This window comes from Channa argus, chromosome 18 (genome assembly GCF_033026475.1).
Source record: "Channa argus isolate prfri chromosome 18, Channa argus male v1.0, whole genome shotgun sequence".
Taxonomy (NCBI): Eukaryota; Metazoa; Chordata; class Actinopteri; order Anabantiformes; family Channidae; genus Channa; species Channa argus.
Window position 1 is genome coordinate 6,441,345 of NC_090214.1, and position 24,740 is coordinate 6,466,084.

General features: G+C 39.8%; 4 protein-coding genes across 27 annotated transcripts in view; 2 read left to right on the forward strand and 2 right to left on the reverse strand.

Annotated features, from left to right (window-relative positions):
* Window positions 1–616: 616 nt before the first annotated feature.
* phyhd1 (phytanoyl-CoA dioxygenase domain containing 1) lies at window positions 617–5,733 on the forward strand. Of its 4 annotated transcripts, none has more exons than XM_067485006.1 (11): window positions 642–1,111; window positions 2,576–2,734; window positions 3,043–3,118; window positions 3,207–3,254; window positions 3,338–3,393; window positions 3,472–3,534; window positions 3,630–3,651; window positions 3,735–3,863; window positions 4,022–4,138; window positions 4,629–4,755; window positions 5,425–5,733. In XM_067485006.1, the coding sequence occupies exons 1-11, from the start codon at window positions 1,049–1,051 to the stop codon at window positions 5,471–5,473; spliced, it is 909 nt and encodes a 302-aa protein (XP_067341107.1). In that variant the 5' UTR covers window positions 642–1,048; the 3' UTR covers window positions 5,474–5,733. The 4 variants fall into 4 exon arrangements, with proteins under 4 accessions (XP_067341109.1, XP_067341111.1, XP_067341107.1 ...); XM_067485009.1 differs by lacking the exon at window positions 642–1,111 and adding an exon at window positions 1,375–2,322; XM_067485008.1 differs by lacking the exon at window positions 4,629–4,755 and having other exon boundaries at window positions 617–1,111.
* dolk (dolichol kinase) lies at window positions 5,491–9,789 on the reverse strand. The gene is made up of 2 exons (XM_067485004.1): window positions 9,475–9,789; window positions 5,491–8,909 (listed from the first exon to the last, which is right to left on the reverse strand). Exon 2 carries the CDS (start codon window positions 8,786–8,788, stop codon window positions 7,217–7,219), a length of 1,572 nt encoding a protein of 523 aa, XP_067341105.1. The 5' UTR covers window positions 8,789–8,909; window positions 9,475–9,789; the 3' UTR covers window positions 5,491–7,216.
* A 117-nt stretch (window positions 9,790–9,906) lies between these two features.
* On the forward strand, window positions 9,907–23,043 carry nup188 (nucleoporin 188). Its single transcript, XM_067484986.1, has 43 exons — window positions 9,907–10,052; window positions 10,983–11,037; window positions 11,369–11,442; window positions 11,558–11,642; window positions 11,760–11,840; window positions 12,145–12,189; window positions 12,278–12,370; window positions 12,545–12,664; window positions 12,847–13,058; window positions 13,189–13,303; window positions 13,590–13,790; window positions 14,427–14,507; window positions 14,606–14,698; window positions 14,783–14,902; window positions 14,983–15,109; window positions 15,206–15,364; window positions 15,963–16,089; window positions 16,202–16,289; window positions 16,393–16,469; window positions 16,558–16,672; window positions 16,879–16,999; window positions 17,102–17,168; window positions 17,425–17,550; window positions 17,640–17,880; window positions 17,964–18,170; window positions 18,266–18,435; window positions 18,552–18,621; window positions 18,713–18,780; window positions 18,874–19,069; window positions 19,506–19,583; window positions 19,668–19,753; window positions 19,845–19,990; window positions 20,101–20,279; window positions 20,520–20,720; window positions 20,810–20,902; window positions 21,024–21,176; window positions 21,268–21,405; window positions 21,500–21,574; window positions 21,770–21,985; window positions 22,156–22,287; window positions 22,376–22,449; window positions 22,556–22,685; window positions 22,859–23,043. The coding sequence occupies exons 1-43, from the start codon at window positions 10,012–10,014 to the stop codon at window positions 23,036–23,038; spliced, it is 5,256 nt and encodes a 1,751-aa protein (XP_067341087.1). The 5' UTR covers window positions 9,907–10,011; the 3' UTR covers window positions 23,039–23,043.
* A 39-nt stretch (window positions 23,044–23,082) lies between these two features.
* The window catches only part of cdk5rap2 (CDK5 regulatory subunit associated protein 2), a 32,325-nt gene continuing 30,667 nt past the window's right edge, over window positions 23,083–24,740 (reverse strand). For 19 of the 21 annotated variants that reach the window (XM_067484983.1, XM_067484984.1, XM_067484974.1 and 16 more), the window contains 3 exons: window positions 24,659–24,705; window positions 24,495–24,549; window positions 23,083–23,930 (listed from right to left, as the gene is read on the reverse strand). In XM_067484983.1, the coding sequence (XP_067341084.1) occupies window positions 23,812–23,930; window positions 24,495–24,549; window positions 24,659–24,705 (221 nt within the window). In that variant the 3' untranslated portion in view covers window positions 23,083–23,811. The remainder of the gene's footprint in view (window positions 23,931–24,494; window positions 24,550–24,658; window positions 24,706–24,740) is intronic. The other 2 variants (XM_067484985.1, XM_067484977.1) reach the window with 1 other exon arrangement.

A 24,740-nucleotide genomic window follows, 5' to 3' on the forward strand; every position in this document is an offset into this window, starting at 1 on the left:
ACACAATTTGCTCACTTTAAATACAATTCTTTAAGTACAAGGTTACTTCACTTGAGTATTTACATTTTATGTAGTTTTACTTCACTACTTGACTCTACTACATCTGTTTTACAGCTTGAGTTTCTTTTTGTAAACTAGTTGTCAGTAGGGATTGAATCTCCACATTTACCAGCTGCTGATTTTTTTTCAAAACAAAGTTCGAAAGAAGAGTTTACGCCTTTTTAAAAAATTATTTGGGCAACTATACATTTGTTGACCATATTTTCATGTTTTAATTTTTTAACACATCTGGACTGGACATAAAAAGTGCATCTTATCAACAGCATCGTATTCAGTGCCGTTCAAAACGACATTAATAGTTGAGAGTGGAGCAATAATATGTATTAACATATGAAAAAAAAATCACATCTGGGGCAAAATAAAGCCCAGAGAAATGCCCCCTTTATATTAGTTTTTCAGTTTTAGTTTTAGTTATAGTTTTTCATCATCGTGTTTAATTGTGATGATGCATTTTGTCAAGTGACCAGAATCGTTTGCAAAATAATAAAACATTTAAAACAATTATAATTAATGATAGAAATATTTTTGGGATCCAAATCCTTAAATAATATACAATTGTATAATTGAAGAAAACTCAATAACTTATTGTTGCATGTCGTCTTTAGCCTGCATCGATTCTCTTCTCACCTGAGAAAAATCGTAAATAAGAAAACAATAGTGAAATCTGCCAACGCTCGAAGTGGTACTGCTACTTGTAATGATGCTTTCGGGCATCTGACTAATGGCCCCCCGCACTCCGTCACTGCATCCTGTGACCACAAGATGTCGCTGTAGCTCAGCTGTGTTGATTTCTCTTACAGCAAAGCTAAAAGCGACACCTGGGGGCAGCCGTGAACATAATCTGCAGCCCTCCTACGAAGGCGAAAGAGTTAAATCCCAAATCGCATCCCATGCTGCCACTGTAATTGATTTTGACGCGTCACGTGGTCTGAAATCAGCGCTAACACGCTGGAGTTTTTAACCGCAGGAGACACATTGTATCTGCTTCATGAGCTGGACCTCTCCGAGCGGGACCATTATGGATTTTATGACAGACCAAGATGTGCAAAAGGTGAGAAATGCATTAAAATAAAACACACCGTTGTTGTTAACTAATCACCTGCCCTGAATCTGTAGGGGAGAAAAAATCTACTGCACGTTTGCATCACTGGCCAGTTTATTCCCTGAATGTGTTTTTTTTTTTTTTTTTTTTTTGTTAATTAATGTGGTGCAGTTATATAACAGCAGCCCATTGGTGCGCGATTCCCACTCATTACATAAGAGATTGCAGCCACAAGTGGCAGCACGTGAACAAATCCTCCTGTTTGGAGGATTCCTCTGACTTTACGAGTACATACCTTTCCCATTTGGAATTGAAAAAAGTGTGAATAGAGTGAGCTGTTTAATAGAATTGAGAATGTGCACTAACGATTGTATTATTTATCCATTGATCTGCTAACTTCTGTTTGATTCATCGACCGATATTGTTCTATCTACAAAACGTCTGAAAGCAGCGATAAAGTCTATCAAATAAAATGTTTGACCTGATCCCATTTTCAGTTAATGATGTAATCAAGAGAAAATCAGTAAATCTTCATATTGAACTAAGCAGAAACTTGGGATTTTCTTTTGTTTGTTTTAAAGATCAAATTGTTGATCCGTTTTCTGCCAGTTAACTGCAGTAGACTGATGCAGCTCTATTAAATTAGCTCTAACAAATCTACATTTGTCGTAGATAGCAGTTACAGGGATTCCTCTAAGCTGCAAAATGGTGCTGAATCATTAAGTTAATCGGCCAGTCAGTCATCAGCATCTGATTGCCTTGATAATAAAATGTGACATGTAAAAATGCTATTTCCCATTGATTGGATTTTGCAGGATTAATCTGTATTGTGACACCTGTAATCTGACTTTATTTACACCCTATATTTAACAAACTAATAGATCCAAATACTGAAAGGTGCAGGTATCAATCATTTACCATTTATTAACAGAATAACAGTCTCTTACGTGATGCTCCAAGAGGTGCAGAGATACCTGCAGGTAGCAGCTGTGGATTGTTATTCATACTAAAATAGCCTACTTAATAGTAAAGCTTTTACAGTTGCAAGATTTTCAGCCATCTGGCAAAAATGTTAATAACCCAGAACAAGGATGTGGACTGTGAACTTTTGGAGTTTGTAAGTTTGGGTGAAGTTGACACAGATAAGGCTTTGGAGAGCTGCTGGGCTTTGGTCATCAATCCTCTTCACATCCAGGGGCGGATGGGGATGTATTTGCTCTGTAAGTGTCTGAACAGTTTCAGCCTATGCATTGATTTGACTATTATCCCTCTATCAGTTACATCTTTGTGCAAAAGTAGAATTACACTCAAACCAGCTTGTTCCCACAAGATGTAGGATTCTTATGGCCACATGTCTGGAAATACACAGACGTGGAAAAAAGGACCGGCTCATGTTTCAAGTGCTGAGTAGTTGCTGTTGTAGTGACCCTGTTGTTGAAACTGACTGAGCAGCACTTTCCTCCTTCTTTATAGTACATTGAGGATGGGTATGTGGTTCTGGACGGGCTGCTCACCCCCCAGGAGTGTGATGAACTGAGGCAGAGGATGGCAGAGATAGTAGAGCGGATGGATGTTCCAGAGCACTGCCGCACCACCTTCTCCACCTATCACGATGAGCAGCTCAAAACCCAGGTCATCTAATGAGCTGAACAGGATGAGTCCTTATCATAATTAACAGTTAATTCACCAGGTTTTTTTCTTTTTGCACATGCTTACAATTGCTTTGCACTTGAAGATGCAGGTAAAGTTCCCGCTTAGTTTCATGCAGATATTCATGATCGGCCTCACATAATTGTTGCCCCTCCATTTATTCCTACCCTCGGCCCTGCGTGTCCTTCAGTTTCAGGCTAATGCCTAACTCTAAAGTCAACACTCTTGTCTCTGTGATGCAATCATTCCCCGGTGGATCACTTAAATGACATTAACCTTTTAACTTGCAGGGAAATGCTGACTATTTCATCACTAGTGGAGATAAGATCCGTTTTTTCTTCGAGAAAGGAGTTTTTGATGACGAAGGTGAGCTCTACTGAACCTCATCCTAGCCTGTCTGTTAATCTGTGAAAAATGTAAAGTTAGATGGGTAAAGCCCTTTTTTGGCTTGCAGGGGAATTCATTATACCAAGACCGCGGTCGGTGAATAAAGTTGGTCATGGTAAGATTTCTAATTGGAATATTTTAACAAAATAAATTCCGCATTTTACAATAGTCTTCTAAATATTGTCAGTTTCCTTTTAGCACTACATGCCTATGAGCCACTGTACAAAAAGGTTACACATTCACCCAAAATTCAGGTGCGTGAGCAGCTGAATAACGTCAGAGCTAATGCACTGGTCACAAAATACCAAACACATCAAATGTTGTTCTCTTAGGGTATAGCTAAGAAGCTGGGTCTTGTGCATCCTGTGATACTGCAAAGCATGTACATTTTTAAGGTAAAGCATGGAACACTATCACTGATTATTCCTGAAATGTGTTTTCTTTGGAGTAAGATATCACAATATAACATATTCCTTCCGGTCTACTCCAGCAACCAGGGATTGGTGGAGAAGGTAGGAAAAATCAGCTGATTGCACAATACAGAAAGAAAGAAAATATGCTTTCCAGAAACGATCCTTTCTTGTCGGTTTCTCAGTGACACCGCACCAGGATGCCACATTTCTGTATACGGAGCCCCTTGGCAGAGTTATGGGGATCTGGATCGCGCTGGAAGATGCTACTGTCAGTAATGGCTGCCTGTGGTTTATCCCAGGGTCCCACAAAAGTAGGTTCATAGCTTACAATAACTGTGCACTGTTGCTTTAAAATGATCAACTCCCGTCAGTGTAAAACAATGGATATACCACTATCATCCCACCCATCCATGAATTAGTTTTTATCCATCATTGTTGCATGTTACATTCCTCCTTTTCCTTTTCCCAGATGGTATCACCCGGCGTATGGTGCGTACCCCAAAGGGCACCTTCCCCCTGACAGACTTTATTGGTCAAGAGCAGACCTATGATGATGAGAAGTTCGTTGCTGCACCAGTTAAACAAGGTAATTGTCTTAAAACGCTTAGTCGCCAAGTTACTTTAATGTGTATTTTCAGGTGCATCCTGACTGAAAAGTCATTTGATTTTGTTGGTAAATTGTCTATAGCTGCTAGTGTGAGCACAGATTGCATTTATAGTGCCCAACAAAACATCAATTTAAAGGAATAGTTTAACTTTTTTGTTAAGAGGGCTGATTGTCCTACAAAGTAATTTTCAGGAAGATGATTTCCTTCCTGTGAAAGAAAAAAAAGATGTAACGTAAAGCATATTAAGCTTCAGAGGTACTTGTAGGCAAATGTTTGTTTTCCTGTGTAGTCTTTATACAACGCTGTGTCCTGGCTGTAGTCTCATATCCTCCCCATATGGATATTAAAAAAGCAGATTCGTTGATAATAAAAGGAGCTTTAATACTTTATCACCAAAAAAGCTAAAAAGCTGTGAAGCCCGGTCTGCTCTTGCACAATCGCGGCCTCCGTCAATCTCCGTTTTCTCAGGTAGTGTAGTTCTGATCCACGGAGAAGTGGTGCATCGCAGTGCTGAAAACACTTCAGAAGAATCTCGACACGCCTACACCTTCCACATCATGGAATCTCAGGACACCCACTGGAGCCCTGACAACTGGTGAGAGTTTGCAGGGTTTTTTTATTTTTCATTTTCTAATGTTTTTTTGTTTTAGCTATTTCCAACAGAAGGCACTCCCATGTTGTGAGGGGTGTATGAAATAAACACTAAAGTAACATGGTATCATTCTTGACAGAGAAAATACAGTACTTTTGTTTTTGTTGACTTATGCCTGGGTTCCTATTTTACTCTCTGTCAGGCCACTTAATAATGATCTCTTTTAAATGCATGCGGCTTTAGTGAAAGGTAAATTTTATGTTCAATTATTCCTTAATTACCACATTTGGCCGCGGTGGCTGCTGCTCAGCAAATGCAAAGCATGAATACGTAACGTTTTAGTCCTGCTTTGCTCGGGTGAGCTTACAGTACTGTGTGTAATGCTTCCTAGACTATGGCCAGACGTGACATTTATGGGATAGCAGAAAACGCTTAATATAAAATGTTTTGTAACATTAGTGACAGTAGCAAAAGTAGAGAAGAGTCATGTGACAAGTCAGCAGCATCTGTTTTACAGCATTAGATACGGTATCTATAAAGTTTGCCACTGTTTTCTAACATTTGACATCATAAGCTCTTTGCTTCTCAATGTAAATGTAGGCTGTAAGAGTAAGATTGTGTTTAAAGCTACAGGCTGACTGAGCCAACACATCTCTCTGTGTTTTTTTAAAGGCTGCAGCCCACTGAAGAGCTCCCCTTCCCACCTCTCTACACCAAATAAAGGATGTCTTTACAGTGTCTTTTTAAATATGAATTTTTATTAGACTGAAGAAGTGAAAATTTTGTTTAACAACAATTTTTTTATCAACATTCCCTGGATGCTCAGTAAAACAGCTGATACAACATTGTCACCAACCAGCATTGTTTTTCTTCACAAATCTATTTCCAAATGAAGTGATCCCCATTGTTACAGGCAACAGTACAATACAGTACAGTAAGATCATTTTAAGACAAAGCTTAAATAAAAAAAAACAAAAACAACTGAACTTTCATGTATGAATATTTTTTAGCTAACAACATCCAAAACTTGTGTGGTTTTTGAATTAAACTGAGAAAGAAATAAGGATGCAGTCATGTGCACTGGTCTCTCTTTGCAAACCTCAAATGAGATTTAAACAAGTGAACGAAACATCAGAGGCATTTCAACTGTCTTTCTTATCTGATGCACCTTACATGCAATGTCATGTTTGTAAAAAATGATGATGCAAAGATGATGGGAAAAAACTATTCTACCATATTCATCCTAATAAAATGCCATCAGAATGACAATAAAACACCACGGAGCTGCTAATTCATGCTGAAAACAAGTTTAGCATCATCTCAAAATGATAAAAATAAACCTGATGACATGTTTCTTTAAAGCAAATAATTTATAGTATTAATAAAAGCTGCTAATACGGGTCTGTGCTTAATCAGTTTTTCCCAAAGCGTTATCTACAGAGTTTACAGGCTCAGTATCATAAGGAAATATTATATATATGTTCAACAGGTCCCATCAAAACCACAGAAATATTAAGCAAAGTTTATTTTACTAAACAAAAACATACTGTAGTATTCATATTACGGTACTGGATTTCACCATAGTGTCATGCAGGAGCATAGTGAGTTTGTGTCATATCAAAGTGTAAACTAGCCCTTTTAGGGTTCGAGAGGGGCTGCCATGCTTCATCTACACCATTCGGTAATGCATGATAGAAAAAATACTTCTTAAGGCAAATACTTTCAGCAAGACGTGTATTTTGCCATAAGGGAGGCAAAGTAATATTCCAATAATGAAAAAAGTTGATTCAGAAAAACACATCAATAAGCTAATTTAAATAATGTTCTTCAAAGGCAATATAAAGACATTTGCAAAAAGGGATGCGATAGGAAAAACCTTCTCATTGATCATCAAAAAGTGCCATTTAGCAGCGCTGAGATGTCCACAACTCTATAAATGTTTAAAGGGCATTTTTCCACTTTGCTAAACTGAACCTTCTATTGCATAATTTAGGAGTTCTTCTTGAGTGCCTGGTAGTAAAGCATGGTGACGTGCAATGGAACCACACACTACCACTGTCAGCTGCTCAAAGATTATTTAGCAACTCTTCCTCACATTTCTTGGTAACACGGTTTGAATTGATCTCATTCCTCAAAGCAACAGATACTGAAATTACTTTTGAAGACATCGACTCTTCAGGTCATGCTAATGTCACGTCCACTGTCGGGAGCAGATTGTTTCAGTGCCACACAGGTTTGCTAATAAAGTAACACAGCTTGATTAAGCTGTCAGCTTTTCAATATTTCCTTTCTGGTACTACATCCATCCACTGATGCTGAAAGGGTTGTCTTTTATCATCTTTTATCAATTCTATTATCATATTTTTCCATTTTCTAAACACTTTCCAAATTCACAATTATTTGCTTCCCTAAGAAAGTGTTGAGGACAAGGCAAGGAAACTGTTTTTGTGTGTCCTCGTTCTATTCAAAGCAACAACAGAATGAAGAGGTAGAGTGGGAGCAGGAGGTTGTCTATCTGGAAGGTGTACGCCTCCAACATGGCCACCAGCGTGATAGAGCCAACAATCCATGAATAAGTGGAGTTCAGATTGATGCTCCCATCAAAGATGAGAAAGATGGCCACAGCTATGATCTGAGCAAACACAGATGTTGCAGTCCCCTCCATTGTTTTCTTAGTGCCGGGCCAACGGATCTCTCCCATGGTGCTACCGAACACAGATGCCACAGTGTCTCCGACTCCTACAGCCAGCACCCCTGCATACGGCACCAGCCCCCCTGCACCAGGAAGTATCCCCTTAGGTGCACAGAGCCCAGGGAACAGCCATAGAGGCAGAGACATACCCAACAGCAAGTAGATGTGGGTCAGGATTAGAGGTCCAGAGTCCCGTTCATCCAAGAACAAGGTGAGCAGCTGCCTGAGCAGCTGACCCAGTGGCTTGATACGGAAGTAACGCACGTACTCTAAGAAAAGGAAAACTGCCAGGCAACCCACAGATGCCACATGGAGCAGCTGCCTGTCATATATGAGCCCTGGAACATATGTGACCACTACAATCAGATGGAAGTACTTCCTGACAACAGTAGAGGCCTGATGCTTCTTTGAGCCGGACTGGCGCTGGTGGTTTTGATGGAACACAACACAGGTGGCCACAACTGCCAGAAACACCCAGTAGCCCAGAAGGCACACTCTTCTGTCATTTAGCGTGAGAAAGTCCAACAGCCACATGATGGGGTGCCGACCAATGAACAGGGAGAGCCACGGCATGAGGATTCCCAAACCCAGAACGGCCGTCATCATGTGAAAGAAAAGTGACGACACCCAGGTCTCCGATTCCATGAAACAGAAAAGGAGAGCAAAGAAGACGCCCAGCAACAACGAGCCAACAACTACCACCGGCAGGAAATAATTTACTGGATCACCTTTAACCTCTGCCAGGTTCAGCGAGCGCTTAATAAGCTGGTTGACGATGAAACTGATTCCACCAACGATGAGCAGGGCCTCTCCAGGTGTGAAGCAGCGTGGCAGCAGATACAGCACAATCAGGCTGAGATAGACAAAGATCAAAAGTACCTCTAACACCTCAATGACCTCAGACACTGTCAGCGTCTGTTTTGTCGTGTAAAGGATTGCGCTGCCTGCCAAACCTGCTATCACACAAGTATTTGTGGGAACGGGTCTTGTGATGCCAAGTGCAATCAGGGAGAGAAACAGTGCCAGCATCATGCCTGTGATGGTGACCACCATGGAGAAACGCTCAAAGTACACATTCCCCGAGGCAGAGCACTTTTCTCTCAGTGCCAGACCTAGCAAGGGCATCACCATGGAGGCTGGGACGATGCCGCTGTTTGCTGCAGGACGAAACTGGAACACGGCACCCCCAGATCTGAGCAGACGGTCCCATTTATGCTGTACGTAGAAAGCCTGGATGACAAGAGCTATGCTGCACCAGGAATGCTGGTTCCAAACTGACATGTGGACACACAACACCACTGCCAAAATGACAGTGGACTCCACGTACACTGGGTTGATGTGCATGATTTCGGGGCGCTGGGTTTATTTGAACAGATGGTCCGAACTAAAGAAGGCTTTCTTCTGTCACTTCCTCTCTCTGGCACGTTTCATCATTTGGCAGACAGTTTTCATTTGCTGAGGATGTCTAGAAATAATGGGGGGGAAACAAGTCTTGTTAACAATCAGGGTGAATTATAAAAGCACACTTAAAATATAGAGTTAGTTAAACTGTATATATTGTGTTTATATCTATGAGTCAGCTTATCCTAACAGTGAACTTTATCTTTGGTCCTGAACTATGGCCACACTGCACATTGACCCAGTCAGTGGTAAATCATACATGAAGGAGACTCCGGGAGAAATGTAGTCATGCTCTCTCAGCATCAGCTGCAACCTTTTGTTCCAGTAGAGATTGGTGGTTGGGCTGACTTTACACTGAGTGGAATAAGCTTATAACACATTACCATCACAGCTGACAGAAAACTCAATTCAGCCATTTCTTACATCCATACTATTTCAGCCCGATGTTGCCAGCAAACCCTGCCTAAAGTGAGAAGCTCGTCCTTTTGCAAACCAGCGAGGCTTCAACATCGGACAGCATCAAGCTAACGACAAAATGCACTTGAGGTAGCATAACAGCACAAATAAGGAAAAAGAACTGCTCGCAGAATGAAATCAAAATACATATTGAAAAACACGAGCATACGTACCACATAAGTGCAGCGTTATATGGATGAGTATGTCCTTTTAAGACAGTTTCCTTTGTTAGCTGTCGCTCCTCTCACACCCAGTAGGAGGGGGCCATATTTGACAGCCGGGTCACGTGGTGCAACAGTTTAAAAAAAAAAAGTCTCTTCAGCAATTACTTTCGCTTTTTGCAGTTAATATTATTGGTTTAGACCAATAAGGTATGTGATTGTTAATTTCATTAACTGAACATATACTATGGCGTTAACATTTCTATTAGCTACACACATGTCTTTAGTTTCACTTGTAATTAAACACAAATGAGTTACAGAAAGCATGAAAAACGTAAAAATACAGTATTAATGTGACACATAAAAGTTGATCCTTAAAATGTTTTAAAGGACGAACTTTAAACAGACGGACTAGGGCAACATTATTTTAACTCCAGGAGATGGCGATAAAGAAACAACTAACGTGGTGCATCACGAAGTCCAACACGGTACAACGAAGAAGAATAAGCCCCACGACATCAATGACGAACTCGCTGAACAGCCAATCACATGGCAGGAAGGAAGATGGCGGAATCGGAGATGAGCGTTAGGTAGGCAGTTAGTGGCAAACTTTAATCAACGTTTACATTGTTGAAATGTTTTTTTTAAATAACGTATTTGTCAATGAGCAAACCTCTACCCAAAGTGTCTGCTTTTTAAGTCATATCAACTGTAATGTTTTTGTTGGACAACGCGGCTTTTAAGCTTTTAGTACCAAGCTAATGTAGCTTAGCAAGAGCTAGCAGTTAGCTAAAGATTTGAATGGCTTTCCAGCAGCGCGGTTTGCCTCATGTCAACAACAGAATGTCACGTAGTCGTGTGGACCTATATTGTTAAACAGTAACTTATAACGTTCATATGTGTAGTTTAAGTGTTCGGGTAGTTAAAATTGGTTAGCAGGCGGTACAAAATGAGAAGCTAACGGTTGTGTTTAGAAATAAAGGAGAGTGATTAATTTGGCTTAACGTTTGAATGGAAATAATTCAATTAACATAATTTTGAAAATGAAAACCGCAGGGGAGCTGATACAGGAGAGCTTGTTAGTAAAACAAGCAAAGCAGTTTGTTAGTTAGTTGACATGAACATGCATATTTAATGTAAAGGTAAATATATGGAGGTGAGACGGTGTTAAAAATGCTTTCACGAGCCTCACAATCCATGACTTGCAAAGCAATAGCTTAGGCTGTATGGGAAAGTAAAAGATTATTTTACATGTATGGTGCGAGTACTATGCATATCCATCCATTGTTTATTACAGTACGTAGGAAAAATTATAATTAACAATTCTTAATAATTAAGAATTGTTAGCAAAAATGTGTGCTCTGTAGTACCAGACAAATCAACGTAAACTTTGTTTGTCCAAGTGTATCATATTAGTGAGTTCTAATTTGTCTAAAAGAAGAACTTGTGCTTCCTCATGCCATTAAATAATCTACTTTGTGGTCAATTATTGTTTTACTAAAACATCCATTCTTTTTTAGGAGCTGCCGAGAGTTATGGACCATATTGATGGGAAGATCTGCATTGCGAGAGCCAGTATGTTATGTTGCCACCTGTTGGCAGCTTTTCTATATGCTAGAATTGTGCTGCTGTCACAACAAAGTTGAGATTAAATTTGAGATTAATAAAGGATTGACCTCCAGGGTCAAATGGTCCCTTTTAGTTTGTTTTTATTCATATAATTGGTGAAATAAACCATTGTGCTGGGTTTATATGTCACATAAATATTTAAAGTTGCCAAGTAGTTTGTAATAAATGCAACTCAAAAACGTTTTTTTTTTAAAGTAAATTGGTACCTAAAATGATTCTAGTCTAAGTGACCCAAGCTTTTATTTATGTATTTATTTTTCTATTAAATCTTTAACAGACTCAGATGGAGGCTGAGCTTGACAGACACTGGGACAGACTACATCAAGGACTCAGTTATTACAAGCCACCCAGGTAAAGCAAATAGTATTTTGATAAATAAAATGAATTATTATTATTATTATTAAGTTATAAATGCATCCACATTTATTACAGCTTGAAGTTTAATTGGTAGCATTTTTTGTTCCAGCTCTTTATCTGCTGGAAAAGTGAAGGAAACAAAAGATGTTGCACAACCACTGAAGGATTTTGGTCTGAGAATCAGTAAACTATTGGTAAGATTTTTAAATACTTTATATATTTATTTATTGTAAAATTGGTGATGCACTATGTTAACATTGTGGTTTATTTCAAGACGTTAACCATGATTTAATGCTTTAACAATTGTATAGGGTCTTGATGAGCAGCAGAGTGTGCAGCTTTTACAGTGCTACCTTCAGGAGGATTACAGAGGAACCCGGGATTCGTTAAAGGTGTCATTTTTTTTTCAGTTTTACTCTCAATCTTTTTTTTTTAATTACATTACATTACAATGTGTGTTTGAGGTTCTGACACACTTGTGCAATGTAGAAGGTGTCAGAATATCAGAAAATATGTCATGCTAAATATAAATAAATAAATATATCCCGGTTTTTATTTTTTCTGTGATACTTTTTGTACATTAAATTTGATTCTGTAGCCAACTATGCAGTTAATTAAGTTTTACCATTTTTCATGAGGAACAAAATATTAAAAGTATTCATGTAAAATATTCAGATAACAGATCCTTGTTTGCAGGTTGTTCTCAAAGATGAGCGGCAAAGTCAAGCACTGCTGCTGAAGGTAAGTAAATACAGAGATCTGCAACCATATATTTGATGTGTGGTTTAGCTTTTCCCATTTAATTAATTAAATTTAAATCTCTTTACAGATAGCTGACTATTACTACGAGGAGCGCATGTGTCTGCTCAGATGTGTTCTCCTCTTGCTGACGTACTTTCAGGATGAGCGACATCCCTACAGAGTATGAAGCTGCTGGTTTTAGGTCACACCAAATAGTCAAAGAATGTGGTTTAATTATACTTAATATATACTTAATTTTATATGTATGTATGTATGTTTGTTTTTTTTTTAACTGGAAAAATTTTTTGTAATTGCAATGTGAAATATAATTCTTGCTGTGTTTGTAATTGCCCAGGCTGAGTACTGTAACTGTGTCAATAAACTGGAGAAAGACCTGGTGAGCAACTACCAATCACAGTTTGAGACTCTCTTCAAAGCAGAAGCACCAACATGGGAAACACGTGGAAACCTCATGGTAATAATTTTTTATACATTTGTTTGGTTCATATTTGGTTATTATACCAATATATTGTTGATCTAATGTAAATATCACAAATTGTTTAAATCATTTATGGGCCGGTGATAACTGATAGCAACATTTATTTGTAAAAAACATTTTAAATAAGTCTTTATTTACTTATTTGTTCCTCCCTTTAGACGGAGCGGCAGGTGTCTCGATGGTTTCTGCAGTGTTTGAGAGAACAATCTCTACTGCTGGAGATCATCTTTCTATATTATGCCTACTTTGAAATGAGCCCGTCTGACCTGCTTAGCTTCACCAAAATGTTCAAGGAGCAAGGTTTTGGTCTGCGACAGACCAACAGACACCTAGTAGACAAAAGCATGGACACGTTGGTTGACCGCATTGGGTAAGAGCACTTTAAACAGTTTTTCTATCGTACCTGTTACAAAACTGATGCCAGCACATAAATATGTTGCACGTTGGTTATTATATATCTTTGTGATCATTAATTTCTTGTATGTTTCCTTGTTTTGTAGATATTTGAGCTCTCTCATCCTGGTTGAGGGAATGGACATAGACTTTCTGCACAAGTGTGCCCTGGAAGACTGTCCAGACCAACATCAGTTCTTCAGTGCACCAGATGTCATTAAGGTTTAATTATATAGATTATCATGCTATACTGGAGCCTAGATAATAACCAAGCATACAGGCTGTAAAATAAAGTAATGAGCTAAAGTATTGCAGTAGTTGTGTAAAGCTGTAGAGGTGGGTGAAACCATTGCAGCCTTTTCTCTATGTTTTGAAGGAGGGATGGGGAAACTATAAATTAAAACATTATTTTTAGATGAATTCCACAAATCCACACAAGCACTCTTTTAGACACCTAGAGTAAACAACACCAATCTGTTAATGTGCATACTTTCTCTGTCTGTTCCAGGAGATAGATCAACTGCTGCTAACATTCGGTGACATCCCTCATCATGGGCCAGTACTATTGGCCTGGGCCCTGCTGAGACATACGCTTAAACCAGAAGAATCAAGCCCCTTGATCAGGAGGATAGGCAACACTGCCCTGCAGCTGGGGGTGTTCAAGTACCTTTTGACCATGCTGAAAGGCTTTGGAGTTTCAGGGAATAATGTAAGTGAACATAGACACACTTGAGGCTGGTGTAGTGCAACTTGAAGTTATTAAATAACAATAATGGTGAAAAAAAAAACGATTTCAATCCACACTATGTGTACTGTATTCGTACAAGAGGACTGTGTACGTCTTACCTTAACTTATACTATATACCTATAGTCATCCTGTTCCACACTTGTGAGTGATCCTACAATCTCTTTATTGTTTCTCTAACTTACCCTGACCAGTTATTGAACTAACAGGTTTATTCATGAGGTCTCAACTTAACGCTTTAGAGAAGTGTCTCAAATATTTCCCAGACAGGAAGCATGCGTGTACCCTGAAACAGTTTTATGAGAAAGATCTGAACTAAATAGACTTCACAAGGATGTCCCTCGTTCTTTGTTTTATATTTGTATAGCCACCAGAGTGTCCCACATTCTCACAAAGAACAACCTTTCTAGAAATACTTCTTATTGGGAACGAGTACTATATTGAAATTTTCTGGATTTGACCCCTGAACAAACACAACACAAAATCACATATTTATGGTGTTTACAGTTTGAACATACACATGCCCATAAGTACCATCATCTGTTGTCAGCTTAGTACTGTTTACTATAGTAAAAATTCCATGACTCCTTCTGTCTTCAGTGCACAGCAAGCACCGCAAAGATGTGTGTCTATGGCCTCCTCTCATTTGTGATCACCTCTTTTGAAGAAGAAAGCTTACAGGTACACGCTTCATTTGTTTTTTAAAACTCTTGTTCATACCCCTGGACATATTTGTAACTTGTGTTGGTAATGTGCCTTCATCATGCTGCATGTGACAGACTGACAGTGTTGCAACGCAGTGCTCTCACCTGATTGACGCTGCATCCGAGGTCCTCTCCGCTCCCAATTTGGCTGAAGTCTTTTGGGAGATGGTGAGAAAACAAACAAAAGATTAAATCTTTAAGATTTCTGATAGTGAGAATAATGACTACCTGTTTTTCACCTTTTAAATCCAGAAGCCCAACATGGGATTGGGAATGATCCTAGACAGTGCAGCTGGGATGTTCCCTCATAAGATCGGACCGCTGCTGCAGCTTCTAACTGCACTTGTGTCAAACAAGTCAACTGTTAAAAAGGTAGATTTCATACATAAATACACACTCAACGTATCAGTGTGTAGATTGTTTTGCAATGTATTTCTACTTCTGTGAGACAGGTTTACAACTTCTTGGATAAGATGTCCTTCTACACGCAAGTTTACAAACATAAACCCAATGACATCATCTCCAAGGACGATGAGACACTGTGGAGGAGACAAACACCAAAACTCCTTTACCCTCTTGGTAAGGTTTTTATTTATTTATTTTTTTGGGTCATAATTACTGTGAGAATATTCTGGTGGCTTTTCATAAGTCTTAACAGTTTGTATTACCCATCAGGCACTGGGCAGACTAACCTATGGATGCCACAGGGAGTGCTGGGCCAGGTGATGATTGGAGGTGAGCAGGGTTACGTGGTGCGCTGGGACTACTCGTACAGCTCCTGGACTCTCTTCACCTGCGAAGTAGAGATGCTGCTCCATGTTGTTTCAACTGCAGGTACACACATTTTTTTTTTTCATATATTCTTTTAAACTCATTAGATACTCTTTTGAATCTGGCTCTTCAGTATTATTACTACTGGCATCAAATTTGAAAAAAAGCTTTATCTGAATCTGTACTCTGTGCCCTCCCAAGTCTGTATGTGGCTTTTGGCCTCATGTCATTTGTTCTTCATTAAGGCATCTTGGATCATAATTTAAAATGTTATTTTAGAGAAGATTTTAGAAGGCAGAATTATTACCTAAATCGTCTGGATCTTGTAGTTTAGCAAACAAGACAATATTGTTTACAGCATATGGGTAGTGAATGTGGGATTGATGCAAGGAACATTTGCTGATTGATAATTCACTCTTAAATGGTTTAGCCAACCCTGTTTATGCAGTGCTATCAGTTGTTAGTGTTCAAATGGGGAATAGTAATGCTAGATGGTCATCAGTAGTTACCATTAGAGTCCAAAGTCATATTGGTAATAAGTAAAATCATCTTCAAACCCCCAAAAAGCCATAAAGTATTCATCTTGTAACAAAAGTAGATCCATTTGTGTTGATTTCAGAATTAATAATTATCTCTGTTTCTCTGTCTTATCTTGTGCCAGATGTTATCGCTCACTGTGCACGTGTCAAGCCCATTCTGGATTTGGTCCATAAGATTATAAGCACAGACTGGACTGTGTCGGATTGTCTGTTGCCTCTCACTTCACGCATCTACATGTTGCTGCAGAGGTAATTTAACATTACAGAGAGAATTCACAGTGCATTTTTTACTTTGTGCTTGTACCAATTTAAAGCCAATTTGCTCATAAACTGAGCATGAATTTGTGCTGTCGTCTGTTAGGTTAACATCGGTCATCAACCCTCCTGTAGATGTAATTGCCTCCTGTGTGAATTGCCTCTCTGTACTGGCTGCGAGGATGCCTGGGAAGGTGTGTAACTCCAGTGTGAACAGCAAATGACATTTATAAGTAAATGTTTCTGCTTGAATCCTCCTATTCAAGGAGGATTTTTTTATTTTTTTAAATGCTTCAGGTGTGGTCGAGTCTCCACCACACTGGTTTCCTCCCATTTGCCTCTACCCCTTTGACCAGTATGGCTCAGTGTGTAAGGTAATGTAAAGGCCCTAATGTTGCTGCCTGATGTTTAACTTGCCTGTCACATATCAGACTTTTATTTAATAAAAAGTTTTTTTTGTAGTGCTGAGGGGATGAAGGCAGGTAACTATGGAAACATGCTTGTCCAGATTGAACAGCCCAAGGGGGAGTATGCTGTGACCATTGCCTTCCTTCGTCTCATTACAACTCTGGTCAAGGTAATAGCAAAATGCTCAGTAAGACTAAATAAGATGTACACTGATATTTTCTAAACAACACTTTGTACCATGAACTAAAGAGTGATTTTTTTTTAATATAAACTAAAAAGAGCTCATGTTATGATTTAATCTATAAATGTGGTGTCCTGCTGCTATAATGTGCATCATGTGTCATTTCTTCTTTGCCGCCTCCTGTTTCTCTTCAGGGTCAGCTTGGAAGCACTCAAAACAAAGGTCTGATCCCTTGTGTGTTGCTGGTGCTAAAGGAGATGCTGCCCACATACCACAAGTGGCGTTACAACACTTATGGAGTCAGGGAGAGAATAGGTAAAGACACCTTCCTTGCAGTAGGGAGGACACCTACCACTTCATGACTTAAAATAAAATAGAAGGAAAACTTGGGTAAAAACCAGCTCTGTGTTACTGCAGGTTGTCTCATTTTGGAGCTGATCCATTCTATTCTCAATCTAAGTCCAGAGGGAGAGGGCCAGGGCAGGTAAGCATAAGTCTGATGGGATTTAAGTGTGTTTGCTCTGTTAACCTGCACATTTTTATGTAAATGGGGAAGATGCAAATATGACCATAACCATTCCTAAATCTGAAAGTGGTTTATTAAGGATACAAATATGTAATTTGTGGTCCTTGCTTTGCATTTTAGAATAAAACCTGCGTTTGTACATTCAATTATTTAGTGTGGATATTAAATGTCAAAAGTATTGCTGTTAATTTGCTTCTCTCTCTCTTTGATGCAGCTCTCCCACCCTGCAGTCTCTGTGCATCTACAGCCTGGCAAACACTGAGGCTGGACAGGCCGTTGTCAACATCATGGGAGTTGGAGTTGACACCATAGATGTTGTCTTAGCTGCTCAGCCGAGCAGGTGAACAGTCTCATATGTTCATGCTTAGTTTGTGTTTAATTACCATTGCGTTGTCATGTTGGGTAATACATTTATTAAATTTTCTGCAGTTGTGGCTCTGAGGGTCCCGGACAGATCTTGATACAGACAGTCAAACTGGCCTTTTCTGTCACAAACAATGTCATCCGTCTGAAACCACCATCTGATGTTGTGTCCCCTCTGGAGCAGGCTCTAACACAGCATGGAGGCCATGGTAACAATCTCATAGTTATCCTGGCAAAGTATATTTACCATAAACACGACCCGGCGTTGCCTCGCCTTGCAATCCAGCTGCTCAAAAGACTTGCCACAGTAAGACCTCCTATGTGTACGGACAGAATCTGCATGTAATTTGATGCATAGACATTACTATTGAGCTTCTATTTTGTTTCTAGGTGGCTCCCATGTCAGTCTATGCCTGTCTTGGCAGTGATGCTGCTGCAATCAGGGATGCGTTCCTTACTCGGCTGCAGAGCAAAACAGAAGACATGAGGATCAAGGTCATGATCCTTGAATTTCTCACAGTTGCTGTGGAAACTCAACCTGGACTCATTGAGCTTTTTCTCAACCTGGAAGTCAAAGATGGCAACGAGGGATCAAAGGTACAAACTGCAGGACGTGTGTAGTACTAATATTATCTTAGTATCGCTACATCTGGATTAAAACTACCTTTGTGTACTTAATTATTTACCTGTAGGAGTTTCTACTTGGTGAATGGAGCTGTCTTCATGTGGTGTTGGATCTGATTGACTCCAAACAGCAGGGAAAATACTGGTGTCCACCACTACTCCACCGAGCTGCCCTGGCCTTCCTTCTTGCCCTCTGGCAGGATCGCAGGGATAGTGCTATTTCTGTTTTACGTACAAAGTAAGCACTTTTTTTTTTCCCCAGATGATCCTTTCTTCGAAAAATGTGATTATTAGCTAGATTTCAAAACTCAGAAAATGATTATTATTGAAAGTGTTACTGCTTCCTCCCCCCAGAGAGCGGTTTTGGGAGAATTTGACAACACCCCTCTTTGGAACCCTCACCCCGCCTTCAGAAACCACAGAGGTATTTTACTTTTCTTTATTATTGCTGTATCCATTACACAAGTAATTGTATGTGATGTGTGTTAACTCTGGGGCTGTGTTTTCCCCATTAGCCCTGTGTTCTGGAGACATGTGCTTTTGTCATGAAAATCATTGGCCTGGAGATCTACTATGTTGTCAAGTAATTTCTGAATATTTATCACATTATTTGCCAATTACAGAGGGTGGCTCCTAACCAGATTGGTTCACGTTAATTGTGTCTGCGTTTTTGCAGTGGCTCCTTGGAGCAGTCTCTGAAGGACGGGCTGCAGAGGTTCTCCAATATGCGACGTTATGAATACTGGTCCCAGTATGTAAAGTCTCTGGTGTGTCATGTGACAGAGATGGAGGAAGAAGGGATCTGCTACTTTGCAGAAACCCAGATGTTGATCTCTGCTTGGCGAATGCTACTAATCCTTTCCACTAGTCATGTATGTCAAAGCTTATTATTTCGGCATTATTAGAAATAAGCTTTTTCGTAAATTTGTCACATTCTTGTTGAGATAAGATTGATACCACTCACATGTGTATACTTTAGTTATAAAGCCAACGGAAAACAAGGGGCAACATTTAGCCTGGTTCTGTCTGTATGTAACAAAATCCACCTATCAGCACCTTGAAGCTCATTATTATGTTTATATATTGTTTCTTTTCCATTTTATCAATGTCATACCAAAGTGATAAATCATCACGTTGATATTTAATAGCGGTCTATGTGCGCAACATTTATGCTAAGCTAAATTACGTGAATGCTGGCTGGCTTGCCAAATGTAATGTTGTTTTCACAGTGGATGGAGCTGATCTACAGATAGACTAGAGAGAACTTAGCTGCAATGACATTTGCTTTATTTTATTTTATTTTTTCAGTCTGAAGTGATGCAGGTAACAGAAGAGTCCACAAAGCTGAAACTATTCAAGGACGTCCTGAATGGGACAAAAGCTGCTGTAAGTTACTATTGCATTAAATATATAATCCCCACCCCCCACCACTTTCTTTCTACTTTGCTTCTAACCTTTTATCTCTTTTAGTTGACGACACCATTGTCTGTGCCTTGTCTTCGTCTTGGATCCATGATGGCCACTCTACTACTCATCCTCCTTAAACAGTGGAGAAGGTGTGTATTCATGCATTTGACCAAGACAGGTTTTCTTAATTGTCAACATTTCAGATATTCAAACCTCTTTCTACTCTCTTCCTGTCTGTAGTGTGGTAGCAACATCTCCTGACATCCTGCCTCCCCTTTCCCTGATCCTGGAGAGCATCCTGCAAGCTGACCAGCAGATGATGGAGAGGACCAAGGCCAAAATTTTCTCTGCACTCATTTCCGTACTGCAGATTCAAGAACTTAACGGTAAGAGGAATTTCTTTTATCTGTTTGAATAAAATGATGCTCTAGCACGCTTATTTATTTATTTATGTATGTATGTATGTATGTATGTCGGTCTGTCTGTCTGTCAACAGGTAGGGATATTTCCCAGCTCCCCCAGCTGCTGCTGTCTGTGTGTGAGACAGTGAAAGATGAGGCTCTTGGACTGATTGACAATACTCGCCACATGAGCCAGATGGGGGAGACGGTGGAGGACGAGGACAGCATGGAGACTGACTCTCCCCGTGGAACACATAAGGATCACAGAGATGGAGTGAGTCGACACAGGGATAATGGACATTGAAATTTGTTTGTAGATTAAACTTCAAACTATTATATTGGCTCTACAGCAATTCTTATTTTTATTTTTTTTGCGCTTTCACACTGTGATAGGAGCAAAAACTCAGTGAAAACAAAGTTGTGTTTCTGGTGTTTTCACCAGCATTGACAGCATCAATATTTACAATCACTTAGCATATAAACCCCATTTTCCCTCTTACTCCCTTCTCATCAGGTCTGTGTGCTAGCTCTGCACTTGGCAAAGGAGCTGTGTCGAACTGATGAGGATGGTGAGCACTGGGTCTTAGTGATGAGGAAAGTTCCAGTCCTGCCGTCTGTGCTCACCGCTGTGGAGCTAAGCCTACGATCCAAACACAACCTCTACTTTACTGAGGCTGCACTTCATCTACTACTCACACTGGCTCGCACTCCTCAGGTAAAAGCACAGTCTTCTACTTTAAGACTTTAAAATCAGTTTTTATGTTACTTTAAGATGTCAAATGGCTATTTTATTTTTCCCTTCAGGGGGCAGCCGCTGTTGCGGGAGCAGGAGTCATTCAGACCATCTGCCTCCCTCTCCTGGGTGTTTATGAGGTCTCCTCAAATGGAGCATCACAGGTAAATAAAATAATAGTAGTGACTTTATATTTGTCAGCCTTGCATGTAACAAAGCCTACAGAATTATTTCTACAGGAGTTAACATGATGCAGTAACACAGTATACGCATGTGCTCGGGCAGAGTTTCTCCAGAAAGTCCCAGGACTCTGCCTGCTGGCCAGGTGTGTACCGCCTCTGCTTGTCATTAATGGAGAGTCTGCTCAAGACTCTGCGCTACAACTTCATCAATGAGGCCCTAGACTTTGTTGGAGTTCATCAAGAACGCATACTGCAGGTATGACTGCGATAACAGAAAGTGTGAAAAATTAGCTGTTATTTTTGTTGCTGACAGCATTTTTAATTATTGTCTTCTTTACCTTGCTCAGTGTCTGAATGCAGTACGAACAGTTCAGAGTTTGGCGTGTTTGGACGAGGCTGATCACACTGTTGGTTTCCTGCTGCAGCTCTCCAGCTTCTGTAAAGAGTGGCAGTTTCACCTGCCCAAACTGCTCCGGGATATACAGGTAAGTCTAGAGGAACACCCTACGTAAAAAAGTGAAGCTATTCAAATTCCGCTTTTGGTTACTCATTCTTTTCCTTTCCATCTCTAATGTGCAGGTAAACCTGTGTTATCTCTGCCAGACCTGCACATATTTGCTCCATAGCAAGAAGATGCTCCATCACTACCTCCAGGTGAACAATCTGGAACTCAATCATATAACTTAATAGTGGCAGACACTCATTAGATTTGCTCTTTTCTGTAGCTTAAGCTACAAGTGTTACAATGTTCTTCTATTTATATAAATCTAAAAAAAAACACTGTAAAAATCAGTGTTTCTATATTTAGATTAAATAACAGCCTCTTTCTTTGTTTTGGAATGTTCTCAGGCCAAAAATGGCGAGGCGTTGCCCCCTGGTCCCCTCCACAGGACACAGAAGCCCCCACAGACCCCGTCTAAAGAGACCGCAGGAGGAGGGGAGCGAGAGGAGGCTGAGCAGAAGGCCCTGCTGGCAGTGCAGTGTAGTCTGCTGAAGATCCTCAGCAAAACCCTGGCAACCCTGCAGCACTTCACCCCAGACTGCTGCCAGATCCTCCTGGACCAGGTCCGCTTGCTTATGATGGTTCTTCTGATTCGAATTACCTCTAATTATTTTTATACTGATTGCGTCACCATTCCTAACTTCTTCTTAACAAACAGCACTTATATTGACATTTATACTAAGATAGAAATGCATAAGAGCAAAATGCTGATTAGTCTTGGTCTGTGCATCAGTGTATGGACTTGGCAGAGTACCGGACCCTGTTTGTGCTCAGCTTCACAACTCCAGCATTTGACCCTGATGTGGCTCCTTCATTTGGAACCCTGCTGGCCACCATCAATGTGGCCCTGAGCATGTTGAGTGAGGTACATGTTGACTGTGTAATGTTTGTTCTTAAATATTTTCAGCTCGAGTTGACATGCAGTAGGTCCTTGACTGTTTTGATGTTTACAGGTGGAGAAGAAGAAAGAGCCCGTCTCCCTTAGTATAGCTTCTCTAGCTTCATCAGAGGAGATCCAAGCTCTCAAGTGAGTCTTTTCTTCCTTCTATTTTAAACATTTAAATGTGACTTATCACATTATGCTTCTGATGGGGATTGATAAAAGATCAACGCTTGTTTTTTTTCCCCCCCAGATCATTGCTGATGTTCACCATGGAAAACTGTTTCTACGTCCTCATCTCTCAGGCCGTTCGATGTCTCAAAGATCCCTCGATCCTCCCTCGAGATAAACAAAGGCTCAAGCAGGAACTCAGTTCTGAATTGGTGAGACATTATGCCTCGTACTTTGTCTTTTTTAACAATGTTAGTCAAGTTCTCTTAAGCGGTGATGTCTGTCGATATTTCTACAGGATATATCATTAAGGAAATTACCCCTCTTATCTTTTAATATCGAATATTAGTTTTAACTTAGTTTTCCCTCTCTTCTTTACCTCCAGAGCACTCTGCTTTCGAGTCTCTCTCGACACTTTCGCAGGGGTTCTCCATCGTCTCCGGCCAGTGGCATCCTCCCCTCCACCCAATCCAAACCATCCACACCTGGCTCCAAGGTGAGCCATGAAGGTCAGGAGCCGTTTATCCAGCTTGTTCAGGCCTTTGTGAGACTTGTGCAGAGATAGATGTAGATTGCCAGCAGAAGACACAAATCCTGAACATATATATATTTTTCCCTCACCGTTGAAATATTTGCTGAGAAGAAACGAGCCTCATTTTATGTACATTTAAAAAGCATAGTAGTTCAAGTAGTAAAAGTTTTGTATCTGGATTGGGTTTGTTTAGCTAGAATTACTGTTTTAATCGAATGACAGGACCACAACCAAAGTGTTATGTATCTGTTCCTGCTGCCAAACATTAGTCTGTGACTGTAGTTCATCTTTCCAAGACCTAGTTTTATAGGTCACTCTGATATGTTTTAAGTGCTACTTAACCAGTTTAACCATAATTTTCTTCATTGTCGTGGAAACATTTACTTTGGAAAGCTGTTATACTACTTTTCTATAAATCTTCATTTTGGATACATATTCTGGACTTGAAACACCTGCAACCATTTGTACTTTTAAAAAAGTAAATGCTAATAAAGGGACTTTGTACCACAGTTGGTTTTCATTAATATTTTCTTTACTGAATTTACACATAATTCTGACACACGGTCACCCTGAACCATCCTATACATTAACAGCTGAAAATAAAACAAAACAATGTCAGTAATAAAATATTTTCATCCTATAAAATCAAAATTACTTAAACTTTAGTACCCAAAATAAATCCAATTATAGGCAGGATTTGTGCAAGTTCTGAGATTAAATGGAAAGTTTACAGCTGCATAAAATGGCAGGATAACCATTAGGTAATTACTTTATCAAAAGCAGTGTAGAGCAATGAATCAGCGGATTTAGCAACTGCAGTGCAAAGAGGTATCACTGCTGAGACCCTCTGAGGACCCTCTAGAAACAGGACCACTTATCTGCTGAGAGTCGGCCGTGTCCCCTACTGGCCACTGACTGGGACCTCCTGAAACAGAAGATGACATACATCACTCTACAAACATGCAGAGGAACACCAGGTGGTCCTGGAGACAAAACACAATACTTAAGTTTCACACCAGCTTGCAGACACATGCATGTGATAATTGTGCAAATTGCTGCTTAATGCTTTCATGCCAAACATTGAGAGAAATAATACCTCTCATGAATGTCACTAACAGAAGATAGATCTCTCTCTCTCTCTCTCTCTCTCTCGTTAGCACTGACCCCGGCTGGCAGTTCCCTCATTCTTAATGCTTTTTTTTAAGCATCTCCTGACTGTAACTTAATATTTAACATCCAAATATCAAAATATGACTCCTAGCAAGGGGGAAAATGTATTTTTCCAAACTAGTAAATAAAAAATACCTGTGTGCACAAACAACTAAATAGTTATACAGTTCATTTTGTGATATGTGGTCCTAACAACCTGTCACTTCTTGAGTGCATCATGATTTGACATTGGTATCTGCTTCATGCAACAGGCAAAACCAAATCAACACATCATGAACCTCATGCATCACATTACCGCCTGAACCTCAACCACACTAACCTTCGTCTGGTCCTCCAGACTGGCCTTTCAGGCCAAAGAGGATGCAGTAATTTGTCTATCATTATTTCACAGAGAAGATGAAAAGGAAGGAGAGTGATTCACTAAAGTAAAATGATATTGAGGTGTACATTTTAACCAGATCCTACGTATTTGCGTAAACTCACCTCTAAATTCCCCCTGGCTTTCTTCAATACACCGTGGGTTAGAGACACTGCATAAAAGGTAGAAAATATTAAAATTAGATTT

Coding starts and splice junctions, on each gene's coding strand:
- phyhd1 (XM_067485006.1), top strand. CDS start 1,049: ATGAGCTGGACCTCTCCGAGCGGGACCATTATGGATTTTATGACAGAC. Junction 3,255..3,337: donor GGTGAATAAAGTTGGTCATG/GTAAGATTTCTA, acceptor GTTTCCTTTTAG/CACTACATGCCTATGAGCCA. Junction 4,139..4,628: donor TGCTGCACCAGTTAAACAAG/GTAATTGTCTTA, acceptor CCGTTTTCTCAG/GTAGTGTAGTTCTGATCCAC.
- dolk (XM_067485004.1), bottom strand. CDS start 8,788: ATGCACATCAACCCAGTGTACGTGGAGTCCACTGTCATTTTGGCAGTG.
- nup188 (XM_067484986.1), top strand. CDS start 10,012: ATGGCAGGAAGGAAGATGGCGGAATCGGAGATGAGCGTTAG. Junction 13,059..13,188: donor ACGTTGGTTGACCGCATTGG/GTAAGAGCACTT, acceptor CTTGTTTTGTAG/ATATTTGAGCTCTCTCATCC. Junction 21,406..21,499: donor AACTGCTCCGGGATATACAG/GTAAGTCTAGAG, acceptor TCTAATGTGCAG/GTAAACCTGTGTTATCTCTG.